Raw genomic sequence first — 18,448 nt, forward strand, 5'->3', positions numbered from 1 at the left:
TGGCAAAAAAGGCAAACTATCATCAGTGACATCTGCAGTTACCAAAAGGAGGAGAGCATTTTCGTTGGCAATATGATAACAGCAAAGGTTTTCCCTCCGCTCCCTTTGAAAACTCTTCCTTCGTGGCTTGAGGGCTGTTGCTTTATGAGCTTTTCACTTTCGGACACAGAAAGGAGGGGGAGGAGTCAGGTAGAGGTGTGTCACAAGCTCAGGGTAGGTGAATCCTCTAACAGGAGACTGACTGCGTGCTTTGCGGTCATCTCTCTCGTGTGATCCCAGGGTTGATAAAATCTCAAGGTCTGGAACAGTTTTCTTACCCAATAATATTGGCATAGTGACGACATCAGATTTCTGTGTTTGAACATACATTAATGATCGCATTCGTGATGGATGATTATACTGCATAATGAGTGCTATATTATTTGCAACCGTAAGAGAGCGAGACCAGTGATTTAAGATTACACCATAAGAAGCTGTGACAAATTACACCTGAAAGTCCCCTTGGTCTCTGCTGCATATGCTTCTTCCCAGGGGGAAGACACATTATTGCTGCAGTAGTGAAAACATACAAGGAGCCTGACAGTTTCTACAGAATGAGAATGAGCTAACGTGGTGCACGGTGGTCTTCCACAGTCTTCTGCTTTTGCATCTCTGCCTGTCTTGCTGGCCATCTCTGCTGGAAGGACGCCAGCCTGCAGAAAGGGTCCCCACAGAGGGGCTGGATGCAGAGGTGCTGGTAGTTCTGACTGAAGCTGCTGGTGGCACCTGAAGCTGGTCTAGCTCCAGGTGCTGTGTTGACTGAAGCCACCAGTCCTATGACACTTTCACTTCATTTAAATGCATGGTCAGCAGCCGACTATGAGTCACTGCCTGCTTTGGTAAATAATGTTCACTGGGACATGGCCATGCCTGTTCCTTTAGGTATTTCCTCTGTAATTGCTGAGTAGTTGCAAGAGATCCCACCTGGCCTAAACGATCTACTATCCGGTTCTTTAACAGAAACAAAAGTCTGCTAACCCCTAGTTTAAATCGCTCTCACTCCACAACGGAACTCCTTTTGGAGAGCGAAGCTGGGGAATAAAGAGGAAGGAAATGCCATTCACTGAGCTTGAATATGTTAGCTGAATAAAGTTTATAGATACAAGTAGGTTCCATGCATTCATGCTGTTCTAATTTGCTATTAATTGTGAATAGTTCAAAGCTACCATTTATTGAAAATGGACACTTTCTCGGTACCGTGTTAGAAACTTTCCATAAAGTGGGTTGAGTTTTGTATATTAAGGACATTTAGGCTTTCCTGGAGGAGGGGGTCTTAGGGAGAAACAAAAGCAAGCAAAAAAACACAAAACAAAACAAAAAACACCAGGCACACCAATGTTCACGTTTTTCTGACCCCGACATGTGCTCCTGTGTAACTGTGTGCTGCTCATTAGGGCCCAGAGACAGAAGGATGTTAACCTCAGTCTCCCAGCTTGCAATGCATTCTCCCTGCTGTGCAAGGTCAGGGCTGGATGACTCAGGAGCCATGTGTGTTTTCTCGTGTGTTTACTGTAAATGGAGAATAAGATGAACAAGACAAGAACATGCACACACTCATGCAGGAAATTAATGACAGTGTCCACGGGCATGTAGATATCTTGTGGCAATTATTTTCTTGTAAATGGTGAATTAAAAATCATAAACTCTTACAGCCAGAATGGATTAGAGACTTAATATAGTTTGAATTCTGTGAACTGCATCTGTAGAAAAAGTAGCCTCGGGACGGTAAGTGATGTGTTCAGGCAGACTGGAATTAGCTGTAAAACCACGCCTGCCTTCCAGGTCTTTCGAGTGCCCTGCCCAATGCTCATTTTTCTTTTATTTTTCAGACCAGATTCTGTTCTCTGGGTTAGTTTTTCATTCTTGTCCTCCTGAGGATCAGAAAGTGAACCTGACATTGCCATGGTGTCCACAGGTTATAAACGAGACATCTCATCCTTTATCAGAGTTGCTGGGGAATATTCAACCTAATTTTCCACCCCCTGTACAGTCATATGTTTCTGTATTCCTTCATTTTCAATATATGCCTTTTAAAGACTGTATCGACTCTTTCCAGGCCTATCTGTCCCTGTAAATTCTGTCCTCTCGTGCGGTCATGCCTCCTGTCTTGATTTTCCTCTTTGAGTCTGACTGCTTTCTAGTCGGGCCCTTTGCTTTTAGGCCCTGGATCAGGGAGCGGCCCTCTATCCCTTCTTGGCAGACGTCTACCTCCCTTTCAGAGAAGAAAGAGGCAGGTAGGGTGCCTCTGAAAAGAACGAACGAAAAAAGGAAATGACAGAGTAAGCCAAACAGTAAGAAAAATAAGGCTTTGCCTCAAAGGGGAAAAAAAAAATAGAAATAAATAATACCAAAGGAAAGGGAAAGAAAATGATGCTGGCAAAACTTGCTTTCTTTTCTTTTCATCCTGGGCATGCGCAGTAGGTAAGGGAGGGAGGACACATTACTCCCCAGTGCCGGCTCCCTCCCAGTCATCCCTTAAGCTGAGCCTGAACCTGCCTGCCCCATCAGTGTTGCCCTGAGGAGTACCAGCCCTGTTTTCTCTCATCTGAAGTCATGGAGCCCACTGTGAATCTCTCATCTACTCTTAATCACAACGTGAGCCCGGTAACGACCAGTGCCGGTTTGAGCAGCAGACTCATTTGTGGCGCCTCGGTAAATGTTCGCTTGTTTCATGACCTCTGCCTTCAGACCCGAGAGGTATCATCTCCCAGCTTCCTTCATACTCAGTCCCCCACTTCTGCAGGCTGAGCATCCTTGTTGAGGGTTAAATACTGCTGAGGGTTACCTGATGGGAGGGAGGAGGTGTGAGAAACATGATTCTTTGTTTCTCTATCACTGGTTCAAAAGTCTGCTGCAAATCCCTCAGGAAGCATGGAGGATAACACAGCCTAAACCCCAATTAGCAAAGCTGGAGACGGGACCAGGAGCAACGCAGGACTGTCCCATCAGTCCCCAAAGGCAGAGTGCGGTTGCAGGAAATGCCACACATGGTGTTACATTTTTGCTCTTTTCCCACTTACCCAGATTTCACATAAACTATGGCCAGAGGAATCCATGAAGATATCAGGGCCCGGAAACCACCCACATACACCAGACCCATTTTATTTTTCAAGCTCTTTTAGTGAACCCCTCCTCCCGAAGCTGCCCCCCCCCCCCATTACCTGTTGATGCTATTCTTCTGTGCTAACATCTGCCAGTCCTTGCCTTTGGCATTGGGGGTATCAAATGTGGCACAAATCCGCTGTCTGATGGAGTAGGGAATTTTGAAGGCTTTGGGGCCAGTCTGTGCAGGGAAAGTGCTGTCCTCTTGTGCAAAGAAAGTGATGGTTTCTCTTTCATTCTATAAACAAAAGAAGGAAAGCAAGATCAGATACAAGTGGAAGCATTACTGATCAACACTTTTATTTTTTAAGAAAAGCTGTGTAAACAACACGTGCAAAAAATGCTGGCCTGTTGTGATGGACTCTGTAAAATATATTGACAAGTCCCCCTATCTTCTAAAATAGTAAATAGCTTCTCTAGTAGCCTAGTAAATTGTGTCCTGGAGATCTACAACAGCCTCGTCTACTCAGGGGAGTCACAGTCTTCAGCTTCCTACATTTAAGGAGGTGTCAGGTGAGAGCAGAATTATTATTATTTTTTTTAACTCTCAGTAGGAAAAAGCTGCCAAATGACAGATTTCAGTTCAGTGGAAGGAGACCTGATAGAGCTGATCAGAGATGAACGAGGATCAAAGGAGCTGGCTGGGAAGCCACTTGTCAGGAAAGCTACAAAGGGAAACTGATTGTATGTTGATTGTCTTCAAGTCTGTGTTTCTCTCAGTCCTAAAGTTTGATTCTATAGTAAATATTTTGGTCTTATTTCGGACTTAAATTGCTTTGGTAAAATAGGAGCCAGTCATGAGTCAGTGAGGAGATCTGGACTAGCCGGTGAAGTGGTGCAGGCTACAGAACTTCTGCCTGCTGTCTGCCCGCTTTTCTGATTTAGAGCTGTCCTGTGAGGGCTCATTATTTCAGTACGTCACAGCAATTAGATCATCATCTCCAATGTGAAATCACACATCCATCCATCAGATGAGAGTAGTTGCCGAAACTTGATACAGACTAACGGAATTTAAGACCTGAAAAGTACTTGAATCACTCCTGTGACTATGATTAGTACAAAGGCAAAGGGATCCTGCAGATGTGACTAAAGTCCCCAATCAGCTGACTGTAAATTGACCAAGAGAGATTCTCCGGGGTGGGCCTGACCTAATCAAGTGGCCCTTACAAGAGAGAAGATGCAGCTCTTATGCGGAGGTCTCTCTCCTGCTGGCCTGGAAGAAAGAAAGCAAGTAGCCCATGCTGTGAATTTTCTATGGTGGGGGAGGGGGTCATGTGGTTAGGACCTGAGGGTGTCCCTAGGAGCTGAGAGTGACCCTGCCCAACAGCCAGCAAGAAAATGGGGACTTCAGTCCTACAGCCACAAGGAACTGAATCTGTCAACAACCCAAATAAACTTGGAAAAAAACCTCTGAGCTCCAGATGAGAACGTGTCCCCACCACCACCTTGATCTCAGCCTTGTGAGATCTCGCTCAGAGAACCCAGTTATGCCATGGCTAGACTTCATGACCTACAAAATATGTGGGACAATAAATGGTTTTTTTTTTTTAACTGATGTATTTCTGGTAATTTGCTACACAACAAAGGAAAACTCATACAAAGGGAAATTAAAACACAATCTGAGATCAGGTTAAGGGACTAGTTAGGATTGTTTAAACTCAAAGAAACCATCCTAAACACAGGGGCAATTTGTGCTGTCCTTTAAGTCAACACGTGTCCTTTCTTAACTGCCCTGTGACCTTCCCCGATGCTTTCTCTGACTTTACACATCTTCCTACTGTGAACACCGCAGCCGGGGCAGCCCTTGCTGACGAGTGCCCAGGCTCACACAGCTTTAAGCCTTCAGACTTGGTGGGTCTTACATCTTCAAAAATATGTTAACTGAGGAAGCTAGTTTGTGCAAAGATCTTATTAACGAATGACAATATGTTTTGGCTTTCTGTAACCATTTAACATAGTTACATTGCAGGGAAGCTGTGTTTTGGAAACATAATGCCTTAAGCTGTGTTTTTGAAACATAAGGCCTTAACCCAGCATTTCCGAAGGGCATTTCAGAAGATGTTCCAAGAAAGAGCAGACCCGTCATCAAATACACTTGAGAAATGCTGCATATTATATCATCTTCTTGGAAAGTAAAAATACATGTTATCATATTAGATAGATTCTGCTTACTGGTTTTGGTTTTATTCCCTGGACTACTTAGAACAATGTTCATCAAAATTCTAGTTTTTGAGGTTAGCATGGAGTAATAGAAAAAGTGTGGTTTTCAGAGTCAGAAAGAGCTTATTTTGGAATATAAGTTTACAGTTTCTAGCTCAGTGACCTTGGATGCTACATGACTTCCCTCAGCCTCAATTTCCTAATTAGTCTTTTGGCATTTTTTTATAGACATGCAGAGGTTATAAAATCTGGTAAAAGTCACCCAGGTAGTTTGAAACTAGAATTCTGATCTCCTAGCACCTACACCAGGACTCACTTTCACGGCGCCTCTGCGTAGAGACAAGTACCAAAAAATCCGCAGAGCAGGGTGTTTAGGAAAAACGTTCTGAGTGATATTAGCTCAGTTATGCTTCAAGAATTATGGGTAGGAGGGCTTCCTGGAGGAGGCATTTGAGCTGACCTTGAAGGATGGGTAGCTACTGATTGAGAAATTGACTGGATAAGTGGTTGTTTCTGGCAGAGTAGACAATAATCTTCTCTGATATATAGGATATTTATGAAATAAATTAACTCAGGCTTCTTAACTGCATAAAATAGGTGACAAGATACATCATTTTTTATCATGGTATGTAAAATTTTCTTCTAGCCTTTAAAAATGCAAATCAAGTAAGAATAGTTTCTTTAAATATTTCCTGACTTAAGGCAGGATAATGTCCCTAAGATGAATAGTAAAAACCAGAGAGAGTGAATAAAAGGAATTCTCTACAAGATCACAGTGGTAGTTGTTATTGTAAAATGGCACTGAAGGGTGTTAACATGGAGAAAGGTGGCTTGCCAGTGAACTGCAGTCTTTTGGGATGCCCCTATCCATCCCAAAGATTGCCATCGACAGAGACAGATGTCCTCATGGCATCTGTGATTTCGCCAAGTTGACCAAGCTCTGTCTTTGCTGCTGGCAGAAGAGAGACCACCTTGATACATAGTCTTTGGAAAAAAGATGGACGGAGTGGTACAATTTGAAGGTGAATAAGAGATTATGTGGTACTGCCTTCTGAAACCAAGTACTTTTTCTATTTACTACACTTTAGTAAGTGGGCCTTCATAAAGGTTCCAAATTTAAATATTTCCCATATATAAGGATGACACTTCATGTAACATTTATGATGCATTCTAAAAGACATCTGGGCCAAGCAATAAGAATCTGGTAGATACACCACATTTTCTGATTGTTTAAATTAAATATGCAGAGGAACAGTAGATTTTCATGCTCTGCACATCTGAGATAAGCGGCTGCTACCTGGTGAACGTAGCAGCTGTAAATCAGTGAGGAATTCCAAGTATTCTGTCTACTTTGTAACAGACAAATCATCCCCCAATGTCCACCACTTTTGGAAGAAAGATAAGAGAATCACTTGAAGGGAAAATTGTAACATGCAGGATTCCCATTTAAGATGTTTCTACCAGGAAACAGATTCTTTAATATTATTCCATTAATAAGGAATGAGGAAATAAATGACTTGGGGATTCTTCCCTTTTATGCAACACTGGCAAAATTATTTTGCTTCCATCTGCAATTTTTAGACCTGGTGACAGGTACTGCTGCTTTATAGTACCAACTGGCGAGAATCATTAGGTAACTGAGCTGGGTTAAATGTAAGGAGAACCAAGCTGCTTGTAAAGACTGACACAATAATGGCCACTCTGAAGACCACTCAGAAAAGATATGTTACTTTGATCACTGAAATAATTTTTAAATTTGAGAATGATATGAATGATTATATTTATCTGGAAGACCATTTAGATAAGAGGCATGAAGGAATATGACGGATGTGAGGATGAACATAAAGAAGCGAATGCCTTCAATGAGGATGCTCATTGCATTACTTTAGATATTTAAAATCAATATTTTATACACACACACACACACACACACACACACACACACACACGTCTTTTACCTCTCTTGGTTCCATTGCTAAAAATCCTGAAACATAATGACACTAAGACAATCCTTTAAGGCAGGAAGGGGGAGCTCTGAGCCCAGATATACCAGGATTTTTTGGGGGGGAGGAAAGATATTAAATTTCAAAGACATCTATTGAAAGCTTTAAAAGTTTTAGTTCCTTATTATTATTAATCAATGATACCCTATTCCTAACTTATTAAAAACCACCTAGTACAGAATCCTTCAGCCTGGTGGCTATGAAGTTTGATGAACCTTACTAACCAATATTCCTGACTCACTGACTGATAAAGACCCATGTCTTGAATATATCCTGCCTCCTCCCCGCCCAGGTATTCCCAATTTCTCAGCACTTTATGTAACTTTGGTTAGGACTGACACATGAAACCTCTTTGATTGGGATCCTGAGTGGGTAATGAACAGAAATCCAGACTTTGGTTGTCAAGTCAGGTATCTCAGCCGGGGACTCTGGCCACCCATCTTCTCAGCTCCATGATCTTGGACAAGGAGGTCGACCTCCTTGTGACTGTGACAGCACTGTACAACTGTGATGGTATGACACTAACCCAGAGAGCTGTGATGGTTATATGTGAAAGCACACGGAATGGTACCTGCAATGGAGTGGCTTTCAAAAGTTATCCATTTCCTTCTGACATAGAAAATGGTAGCCAGTTAGATTTGCCTAAGAATTACATTTCATTATAAAGAAATGAGGGTGCACTGGGCCAAATTCCAGCGGTAACACTTAAAGCTAGTAATAAAATGACCCTTGCAGTATCAAACAAGTTAATAAAGCTTCTGAACTGCATAGCCTGCAAAGTGCATAACTGTGGTCCAACACTGAAGATCTAAATATTGTTTACATATTATTCTGAAGCTTGCGCCTCCTTTTATCAAGAGATACCGTGATGTCGTGTTCCTCAAGGCTTTCCAAAGTGACTGGAAACCTCGGGAAGCCTTAGAAGAGGAACTGGAGGCGAAAGGATAAGGTTATGCTGATTAGTTCAGTTTCCTGCCCTTCAAGAGTTCATTTAAGCAAAGAGCAGAGATGTACCAACCCTATTATCATCATCCTTTTACACAAAACCCCGTAACAGCTGAAGGGGATCTTCAGTATCTCGGTGTCTTCAAAGTCAAAACCCTGTTAAACTTGGGATTCTCTTGTTGATCTATGAATAAATATTTAGGGCAGTTTTCATCAGAGGACTCTTTACATTATACCTTTTCGCTCTTATTTTTCTGAAGAACGGCTCTACTTGGATTTTCCGTTTTTCTTTTACAACTCCCATACAGTTTATATTTTACTTGGAAACGTGTTGTGTTAAAGACACCATGACTCTTCAAGAAAGAGACTCTAAAAATATCTTACCCGAGGTTTCTGAGCTACCCTCCCCATCAAAACTACTTTAGTGCTGTAATGCTAATTGGTAATAATGAATGCAAATACTGGAGAAACATGTCAGTTAAGACAGCTATCAGTTCTGAGGCACACTTCTTTGGAAAGCCATCTGCACTTGAGAAAAACTATCTGGGGGATTAGCAACACTCATCTTGCATAAACAATGAATTGCAAGGAGAGGGGAGGGAAGGGATGATGCTACAAAGCTACCAGTTACGAAAACGAAAACAAAAACAAAAACAAAGCCTGAAATTGAGCTGTACAGAGACAGGGTGTGTTAAACCTTCTGCCAAGCCTGAATGAATAAATACATATTATTTATATTTATATATGGATATGTGTATGTACGTGTGTGTGTATGTATGGTCTACAGGTGAACAATACGTGTGCTTTTCTAAACTAGCCAGGGATTCCCTTGGAATTGCTAAACAAAGCATTGCATGCCTCCCCGACTCTCCCCCTCCACTACTCTCTCCCGCTGCCCTCACATAAGCATTCAGGAGGGAACGCCACTGTCCACTCTCTAAGCTCAAGTCCAGAGCCATGAAGTAATTCGGTGGTTTAGGGCCGATCCAAGCCACGGCACAGATCAGGTGGTTTTCTGCAAAAGTTCCCAAGTGAATTCTCCTCTGACGCCCGCTCTAACTCTGCCTTTCAACAGAGATATGACCTTGGATGAGGCCCTTTCCCTTTCTGCACTGCCATTTCCCTCCTTGGTAGAATGAGATGATTAGCTACATTGTCTTATTATTGTGTTGATGAATCTAGGTCTAGTGGAAATGGGGATGAGCAGAGCCCTGACTCTGTAGGGTATGAGAAACTGTAATACAATAAGGAACCCAGGCCCTGAGGATAAAATAACACAGATGGGGACAACTGACTTCCGGAAAACTAGTCAGAACCGGCAGAAAATTGGCCCAGTGGTGACCTCGTGCCTTGTGGTACGTGTCTCAGGTGTACCATCGGCCAATCATGAATCTCAGCCTGATACTCTAAGTCTACAGTGAACTATTAGATCGATTGTGGTTTTGTGTATAAAAAGTCCTGGACCAGTTCCTCCCCCAAAGGTCCCTCCACAGAGCCCAGTGGGAAGCTCAGTTCAATCCTCAGCCTGAGAAAAAGTTCATCAGTGATGAGGGTTAAGAGAGTCAGCATGACGGAGCTTTGAGGTGCACTATTCGCACAGCATGACCAAGACAGGTATACAGTCCCTAACGTCCGTTAGAGACGGGGTCAGATGGCCTGCAGACCAAGGACTCACCTCTAAGATGGATGTCTGCACTTGGAGGATCTGCTCGTGGCCTTTGAGCTGCCGGATGCAGATTTTGCAGGACAGCTGGGTGGTGGTGGGCGTGTAGCGCTCCAGGGAGAAGGCACAGTGCAGGGGCTGCCGGTTACTGCTCCACACGCGGGAGAATGGGACTTCCTGCGGGGGAGAGAAGCGGGGTATGGTGTGCAGAGCCCGGCCGAGATGAGCAGAGAACAGGAGAGACTTAATAGCAATAATTATGATGACAATGCCGGCGATGGCAGCAGAGATAATTGCCTGAGCGACTCTGGCGAAAGTGTTGTAGAAGTAATGTTCTAGCGTATGCCAGGCAGCACAGAAGTAATTAATGTCAATTCCAATGGGTAACATTTGAATTCCAAAACCACACTGCCGGAGCTGAGACTTCACTTGGTGACACACACAGTTAGAAAGAGTACCGTCAAAATGTAATCGTCATGTTTTGCCACTACAAAAATATTCCTTAGAAAACTCCTATGGGTGGCTTCCCGGGGTAGACTCCTACTCTATCCTTTGCCCTAAGCCTGGGGTGGGATGGTATCTTCTCACTTAAAGGGCAATTATGGGAAAAACTGATGAGCCAAATCACAAACTCAAGCAGAACTGTATAAATATAATATTGTTAGCATATCCAGCATAAAAATTACACCTGCTGCAAAAGCACTCTCTCACACACACACACAAATCCCAGAGACGGACATAAACACACCAGGCCACCCTGGAATGGTCTAGTTTGCCGAATCCTCGCTCATCCATCATCCATTCGACAATTATGTTTACAGTGCCTACTAATAACCAGGTGCTGTACTAGATGGACAATAGAAGAAGAAGAAGAAAATTAGGTCTGGTCCCCACTTGCAAGGGACTTACAGACAATCCAAAGGCAGAAACAATTTTCACTAAATGAGGAGGGAAATGATAAAATGTCTATCACATTGCCGTTTTCCCTATGACCAGCCAGTGCTTGTCACCAACTGGGCTATTCTCGGGCATGTGGCTTTCCCACTAACATGAAGGAGAGGTCAGTCACTGCTATTCTTCCAGCTGCTAAGAATTCTCTCCTTCCGACTCAAATCAGGCTGGGCTCCTTGGCAATGCCCATGTTTTCCCAGCCCATGGTAATCTTCATCCTCACTTCTTTCTCTTCCTCGTCTCGTTAATTTGCTCTTCTACCTGTTCCTACAGGTATCATTTTCTCCCCTGCTGATGCTCAAAGGTGGCAAAAAATGTATCAGGTCTGGAAGTCTGATTCTCTGAGTTGTGACTGGTGATGGAGTTGGCATATGTTAGAAGACCAAGGGCCATGATTAGGTTCCATCTTCCCACTTGGAGGAACTAGTTCCCTGAGCTCTAATGTGCACACGTGTTGGTGTCCTCATTGTCTCTACAGGAAGTCTCACAGATCCTGGTGTTTGATACTTGGAGGGGTGGACCTTAGACTGTTGTAGACCTGAGGAGTGGAGAGCCTGCTTTAGGGAGCATGAGGGAACAAAATCGTGCAGTAAGCCCAACCACCTGCCCCAGCAATGGCTGTAAGGGCACTGGTGTTTTTGCTTTGTTTTCTCTGTTCTTTTTTTTCCCCCCAGTTTTATTATGTAGAATTATTACAGTTCGACTGCACATAACACATTATATTGCATGTAAACACATATAACCAGTATACTGCACACTTTTTAGCTTTCATGTATCTACTAATTACTGTTTCTAAGAACAGGTTAGAGCTTTAGCTTTTTAAACTTACATAGTTATCAAAGGCATAAAGCCAACTACAAAATAAGAATCAACAGAATGCAGTAATCTGATCATAAAGGACAGTCAAATGTGCTTGTTTTCTCCGTTCTTAATCCTGAACCGAGGGAAAGACAGTAGACCTCTGTCTCAAGAAGGGGCGCCAAGAACTCAGAGACGGTCTGCATGCTGGCCCCGTGCAGTCTTTCACAGACTTTACTCCCGCGCAGAACGTGGGCCCTTAGTAGGCGACTCCACCTCTGCTGTTCTCAGGTCGCCCTGCATGGCAGGGGCTGGAAGCCTGAGAACCACCTTGCACAGGCTCGTGCCAGCAGGGCGTTCAGATCTCCATTCTGCTGGTGAGAGGTATTCCTCCTTTAAACTTGGAAGGAAGGGGAGATGCAGAAGCTATTTCTGCTCCTCTGACACCAGCAAGCAAACCCCAAAGGTTCAGCACATGGGAGCTTCTCAGGGGCTTCTGAGAATCAACTGTTTCAGTGCTTCTGTGTTTTCCTGAAACTCCCAGACTTGCTGGTTTCTTCGTATCATTAGTGACTTTTCTGACCTTGGATCTTCCAGGCTTTCCAAAGGTTTCAGAAGCACTGAAACCCCTCGATTAAATTTTCTCTTGCTTGACATATCTTGAGTGCTTGCTGTTTTCTTGATCCAAACCACTCTCTAATGAAACTCCATGACTTTTCACCTGCACCAAATTCTACACCAGTTAAAACAATAACAACACGTGTTTCTAAGTTCTGCCATTTTTCCTCGTCGAATCCGACTCTCTTCCTGCTGCTCCAGCTTTAGTAAACCATGGGTGACTCTGACTTCCTATCTCAGCCTCCAGCACTTCTCGCTCTGCCTGCTGACCTCTGCAGGCCCCCGTGTGCTCTCACAGGCCCAGCTGCCACTTCGTGGTGGAGAACTCCAACAGCTTCATCTCTGGTATGTCTCCTTCCTTATCGCCAGTCACTGGTATCACAGTGCTCATCAGGAAGTAATTTCAGTTGGCCTTTACTTCCGCAGACAAGTCTACTCTTTGAAAACGGACTACCACCATCTCTCTCTCATTGTCATCCTTCTCCAATTTTTCTGCCTCCATTCGGGATCCTCCTCTCTGACCTCATCACAGCTCACTGCAGTAACCTGCTCACCAGTTCCTGCCTTCTGTCTCTACTGCAGGGAGCAAATGAGGGGGCTGAGGCTGGACTGAAGAGGGGACTAGAGAGCAGTTGATTGTATTCTTCAGGGACTAGCTTATGTCTCTTTTCCCTCTGATCAGGAGTGGGGGGCACTGATGTGACCAGACCACCCGGGACCTCTGCTTTCATTCATGATTCCTTTGCTTGGGGGACCAGAATGGCCCCCTGATGTCTGTGTGCCTGCCACGTTATACACAGTCCCTTGTCGGGACTTTAAAGGCTTCCATCATCTACTGCCCCATCCTTACTCCCATTTTCGTAGACCTCAAATTCAGTCTCTTCTCCAAGCCAGTGAATTTTTCTAGTTACTTTGCACCATCCCCATCAATAAAAGTAACTAAAATATAAGGCTCGGTGGTTGTAGATGCTTTTGCCTGAATAAGGTGCTTTTTGCCTAACTAAGCAAACTAAGGAGATTTTTGTTTTCTAAGACTGAAATTTGAGTCATACAGTCTAATATAAATATTTGGACTTTCAAAAGTCTAGATAGGGCTGAGTTCAAGGTCCAGCTCTTAAACCTACATTTCCTATAGTGGATTTGAATCCATGGTAATACTTACCTTCCGAAAAAAAAAATGACACTGACCATTTATTGAAAAGTATCTTCTCTAGTACCACTTGCTAAATTTTGTGTATTTTCTCCTGAGAACACTGGAAGAAAGGTTAAGAGAGTAAGACCCACTACAGAGATAATCTTTTCTTGCAGAAAGACATGAGAATCGACAAACAAAAGAATTCCTCTCTTTTCTCTCCATTTCACTGCACACAATCAAAACATTTAAAAAATCTGATTTTAAGACAATGTCAAAAGAATATTTTTTTATTGTTGACTTGAGTAGCAGCTGCCAACAGTGCTCAACAAAACATTTAAAAATAATAGAATTAGAAGCACTGTGATTAGTGTGTTTTCAGGGCAATCATCTTTGCTTTCATTTATTCAAAAAAAAAAACAGAACAAAAAAACAAAACCTGAAGATGCTCACTGAGCTGAGAGAAATTATGTGGCAAGTAATACGGGAGGACAAAGTATAGCAAAGTTATGGGTGTTTAAAGAATTCCGGAAATGTTTTCATTTTGAGTCCCATTATAATTAGTTTCCTAGCAGATGGAGAGAATGTAAATCAAACCCTAGCAGGAGACAGACACTGGGTCCTCCAAGATACACAGCATGCTATAAAGCCAGCTGCTTTTATACTAGCGAGGTGACAGCATGACTGTGTTTTGTAGGATTAAAAAAAAATTAATATTTTATTGTATACTGTTTATTACAGCTTCTCCATCCCACAGTCAGCACGGATTAAAGGAAACAGTGCTCTCAGATCCCAGTAACCTACTGAGAGCAGTTACTTCCCTCTGGAGGAAGGTTGCTAAGTCTTTGGAGAGGACAATTGTTTATCCCTAATTGTGGTAGAGTCTTAAGGAAAGGGGGAATAATTGTTTACTTTGGGAGGACTAGCATTGTGGGCCTTATTTCTTCTATGAATCGAGGTTCGTGGGTTCTGCTGGAACCAGATCTCCTAAGAACTCACACCCTCACCCAACCTCCCCTCTCCTCTCCCCTGTCATTCCCGGTTTCTTCGCAGTAAGGGGTGTAGCCTAGCACTTCATAAACTGCAGTCCTCCAGAATCGAAACCAACAAGATCTAAAATCTAGTTGGGCTTCTATATACTGGCTCTCCTCACACGGCTCTGGACCCAACCTTGAACTCACATCATTCTAGAAACATTTCCCGCTTGGCGGGTGTCTGATAGGGCAGCTATTCTGGGCAGAGGGTACCTCCCCAGCCTTTACCTTCCTGGGAAATTCCACATTTCCCAGGAGAAAAGAGGAGGTTTCTTAGGGGAATAAGCTTTGGGTACCAATGGGAATATGTCGATTCTCAGATTCCTGATTTGAAGTTAGAGAAAGAAGTAAGAAGACAAAGATACTGGAGTCTTGCACCCGCTGACTTGGAAAGTGACAGAAGGTGACAGGGACACTGACCAGCTAAAGGAGAGACCTGTAAGTGATGTCAGGAGTAGTGAGATTTTCTGTCTCCATAGTAGTGCTCTGTTTGTTCCTACCCACTAAGCCCTAAGGAAAAGCCATTCTCCATTATCCACACTGAGTTTGAGCCATTCTCCATTATCCACACCAAGTTTGTCAGAGCACATGATGGTCTCCATGAGGTTCAAGCAGGCTGAACACAAATCCTCCCCAAAGTGCGTGCATCTGACGCCTGGAGCAAACCCAGCATGGCCATTAAGACATGCACAGTATGTCATCACACAAGCTGGGGGATTTCAGTGATCACAGGGGCAAAGAAATTGGTGATGCGGGTGGTGAAGAGAAAGGAAGAATCGGGCAGAAAGCCATTTGTGGGGAAGAAAAATGAAGTGGAAATGAAAACTCAATGGCAAGCCTCTTGGTGCCGTGAAAATTAAATTGTTCCCCAGCCTTCCAAGACTCTTTCAAATTATGCTCAATTACAGAAGGCAAATATTTATACATGTTCACAACCGCCATGCAATCCAACCCATCCCGGCAATGAAGCTTGCTGGCTTTCATTGCGAGCCAACGCCCTTGGGCTCTGGCCGGTCCTGCGTCGTCCTCTGGGCTGGGCAGGGATTAGCGCCCCCAAGTCTTTTCTACCTGGGGCTCTCTTTGGAACCCCTGGTGTTGGAATTGTTGTCTAAGTGCTACTGAGAGGTTATGGTTCTGTCATTTGCTGTTTTTTTCAGTCTCCAAACATCAAATTCAGTAGTTACTTCAGACTGAGTCACTTACATTAGATTCAGTAAAGTGATGCCCTTAAATCTAAAGAGATTAATACAGAGAAATCCACATGGCTCTCAGGATTTGTTTTAACAATACCCTGAAGTTCAATCTGGACTAGAAACTTCTGCTTTCTGGGAAACAGAGACACCAAGGTCTAGAACATCATAAATAATGCATTTATTCATAGAAAACATTTCATCATAAGGAAATATGCTAAATGTGCAAAAAAAAATGTTCAGGGTCCTCAGAGATATTCTTATTGCTTTGAATACACTCAAACTATACCTAGAGGGGGAAATTCTCGAGGTAATGAGAAGTCTGAAAAGTAAATAGAAAACTATGACCTTATCTGATTTGAAAAGTCTGAATTTTAGAAGCAGAACGCACTGGTGGTACAATTTTTTCCTAACTCTCATAGCATGGCCAAGGGTTTTCTTTTTGAGATTTGGCTAATTTCCATTCTGACAAGCCAGTGTATCTTGTGCATAGTGTTTTCAAAATGAATGCTGTAAAGATGGAAAGGTGAAAAAACCCACAGAGCTCTGCAGATTAAGCTGATGGGCAGAAGAGAGGAGTCTGAAAGCCTCCTGTGAGTCCAGATCAACAGGAGTCTACCAGAAGCTCACTCAGAGTTAAGGCAACGTCCTGCCACTTGAAGCACAGATAAACCTGACTTAAGAAATGATGGTAGACCTGTTGGCTGCTTCTGACGACAGTACTTATCACTGGAAATTGTGACAGAATTCAGTGACAGGGTCACAAGTTGGTATCTTTCCATGCTAAGCAAGTATTCAAAAATCCTTTAAAATTGATGCAAGGAGACTCTTAAGTTATCCTGCAATGTTTTTTTTTTTAAGTCTCTAATAATGAGGTATGTGAGTAATTTGTATATATATATATTTATAAAAGAATTCTAAAAGGCACTGATAATTGTTAGCTTCTCAATTTATGTTTTCTTCTTCCCATCTTGCTCAATTCCTTGGGCAACAAGCACTTCATATATTCAGGACAAAATCTCTTGTTCCTACCTTCCTGGCCTTAGCTCTCTACCACTCCAAATGATCACCCTTAAAGGATTTCTCACTAACATCCGGTTCATCCACAGCTGAACATGATTAAAAGTGTCTCACAGTGAACTGATTTTAATCAAAACAAAGCAACAGACAAATCTTGCTCTAAGTTGTTAAATTACCATCTTCAACCCATCCCAAGTGACGACTTAAACAGGAGAGGAGAAATGTCAGGTTACCTGACATGAAAGCACCTTTTTTTCCCACCTGTTAGAAACCCACAGATTTATGACAATACATTTCATTCCCTGGGTGTAGTCCAACCTGCTACATCACTGTGACAGTTTTCAAAATAAATCCACAGTTTTAAAGGAGAAAGAAAGCCAAGAGTACCCGCACTAGGGTCTGTGAAACGCTCGCTGGTTAAAGCAAAGCTATTTCTGTCAGAAACCCATTTGGCCAGTACCTGGCATGCAGTGAATGGTTTAATTCTCCAGAGGAACGGGGGGATATCGAGGACAGAGATCTGAAGACTGAAGGTGTTCCCTTTGAAATGCAGCAACTTGGGTTCTTCCAGTAGCTGCCCACCAGTGATGCTTTTCATCTGAAACCACTTCCTACAGGACAAGGAAAAGAAAAGAGGCAGAACAGTCAAGTACCCAATTTCCTCCACAGTTTTCCTTCCAAAGATGGTGGGAGACATGCATTGCCATGTGACTCCCAGAAATAGGCAGCATCGTGCACACACTCTGCTTTTACACCCCCATATCCTTGCAAGGTCAGGACTAAGGGCTGCAGGCTGCTGAGAAATGAGGATCTGGTCACAAAGAAGCCACTGTTCTTCACTTACTGTACTGTTGAGCCTTTTACACACACTATGCCTGTCTTTAAAACGAGAAGAACTCCCTGGCCCCAAGTAAAAGGTAATACTGTTGATTTTCCACAATTACATGAATTTCATCCTGATGTGACCATAATCAAGTATTTGGACTTAACCTGACACATCATATTTCACACAAAGGGAGACACAGCCTCCCTCCACTCTGGTTCCCTTGCTTGTGACAGGCATCATCTAATATTTATTCTTTAGCTCAAAATAACCGTTACAGAGCGTATGTATCATGTATATTTGTAGTAATGTTCATGAAAATTATGCCCAATGGCTGAGAAAAAAATAAGTTGTCAAGTCAGTTTTAGCTCAGGGAAAAAAGATCAAATTCCTGAGATAAATACTCCTTTATCTTTCACTGAGAAATCTTTGTCTCATACAACCATGATTCATACCCATTCTATTAAGTAAACCATTTAATTGGTTAAATGTTAAAACTACTGTGGGAGGTGAGGCTTTCAGTGTTTGGAGATAAGAGATTTCCCTAAATCCATTTTAAAAATCACCATTAATTAACTTACAATTTCCTTGCAGAGCTAGGATAAGCAAAAAACCACAAATCCTTTAGTTATGTCCTATAGTCTTCCCAGAGTCTAAAAAAGGTTGTAGGAAGTCAGGCAAATAGGTTAATAAATACAGTAAAACTTACATCTCAATTATCAGAGAGTGGAAGCAGCTTCAGAAATTATCTTTTCCATCTGTCTATGTATAGATTAACATTAATAAAAATGTTTTTGACTAAGAACCAGCTTTCCACCTTTTATCCTTCATGTAAAGGTTGCTTGTGTCTTTCCTCAGGATTGCATGAGTCAGTTCCAATGTCATTTTCTCCAGCTCTTCAGATGTGGGAGGGGTGTGTCTTTGGGCCCTAGGTCAACACTGTACTTCCCCCAATGATGGAACTGTCCAT

The 18,448-nt window shown here is 42.8% G+C and overlaps 1 protein-coding gene across 1 annotated transcript in view; it reads right to left on the reverse strand.

Annotated features, from left to right (window-relative positions):
- UNC5D (unc-5 netrin receptor D) overlaps window positions 1-18,448 on the reverse strand; it is a 494,853-nt gene that overhangs the window by 15,630 nt on the left and 460,775 nt on the right. Inside the window, 4 exon segments of the mRNA XM_032468716.1 lie at window positions 3,201-3,379; window positions 9,925-10,089; window positions 17,116-17,238; window positions 17,240-17,266. Coding sequence (XP_032324607.1) covers window positions 3,201-3,379; window positions 9,925-10,089; window positions 17,116-17,238; window positions 17,240-17,266 — 494 coding nt within the window.

This window comes from Camelus ferus, chromosome 26 (assembly GCF_009834535.1).
Source record: "Camelus ferus isolate YT-003-E chromosome 26, BCGSAC_Cfer_1.0, whole genome shotgun sequence".
Taxonomy (NCBI): Eukaryota; Metazoa; Chordata; class Mammalia; order Artiodactyla; family Camelidae; genus Camelus; species Camelus ferus.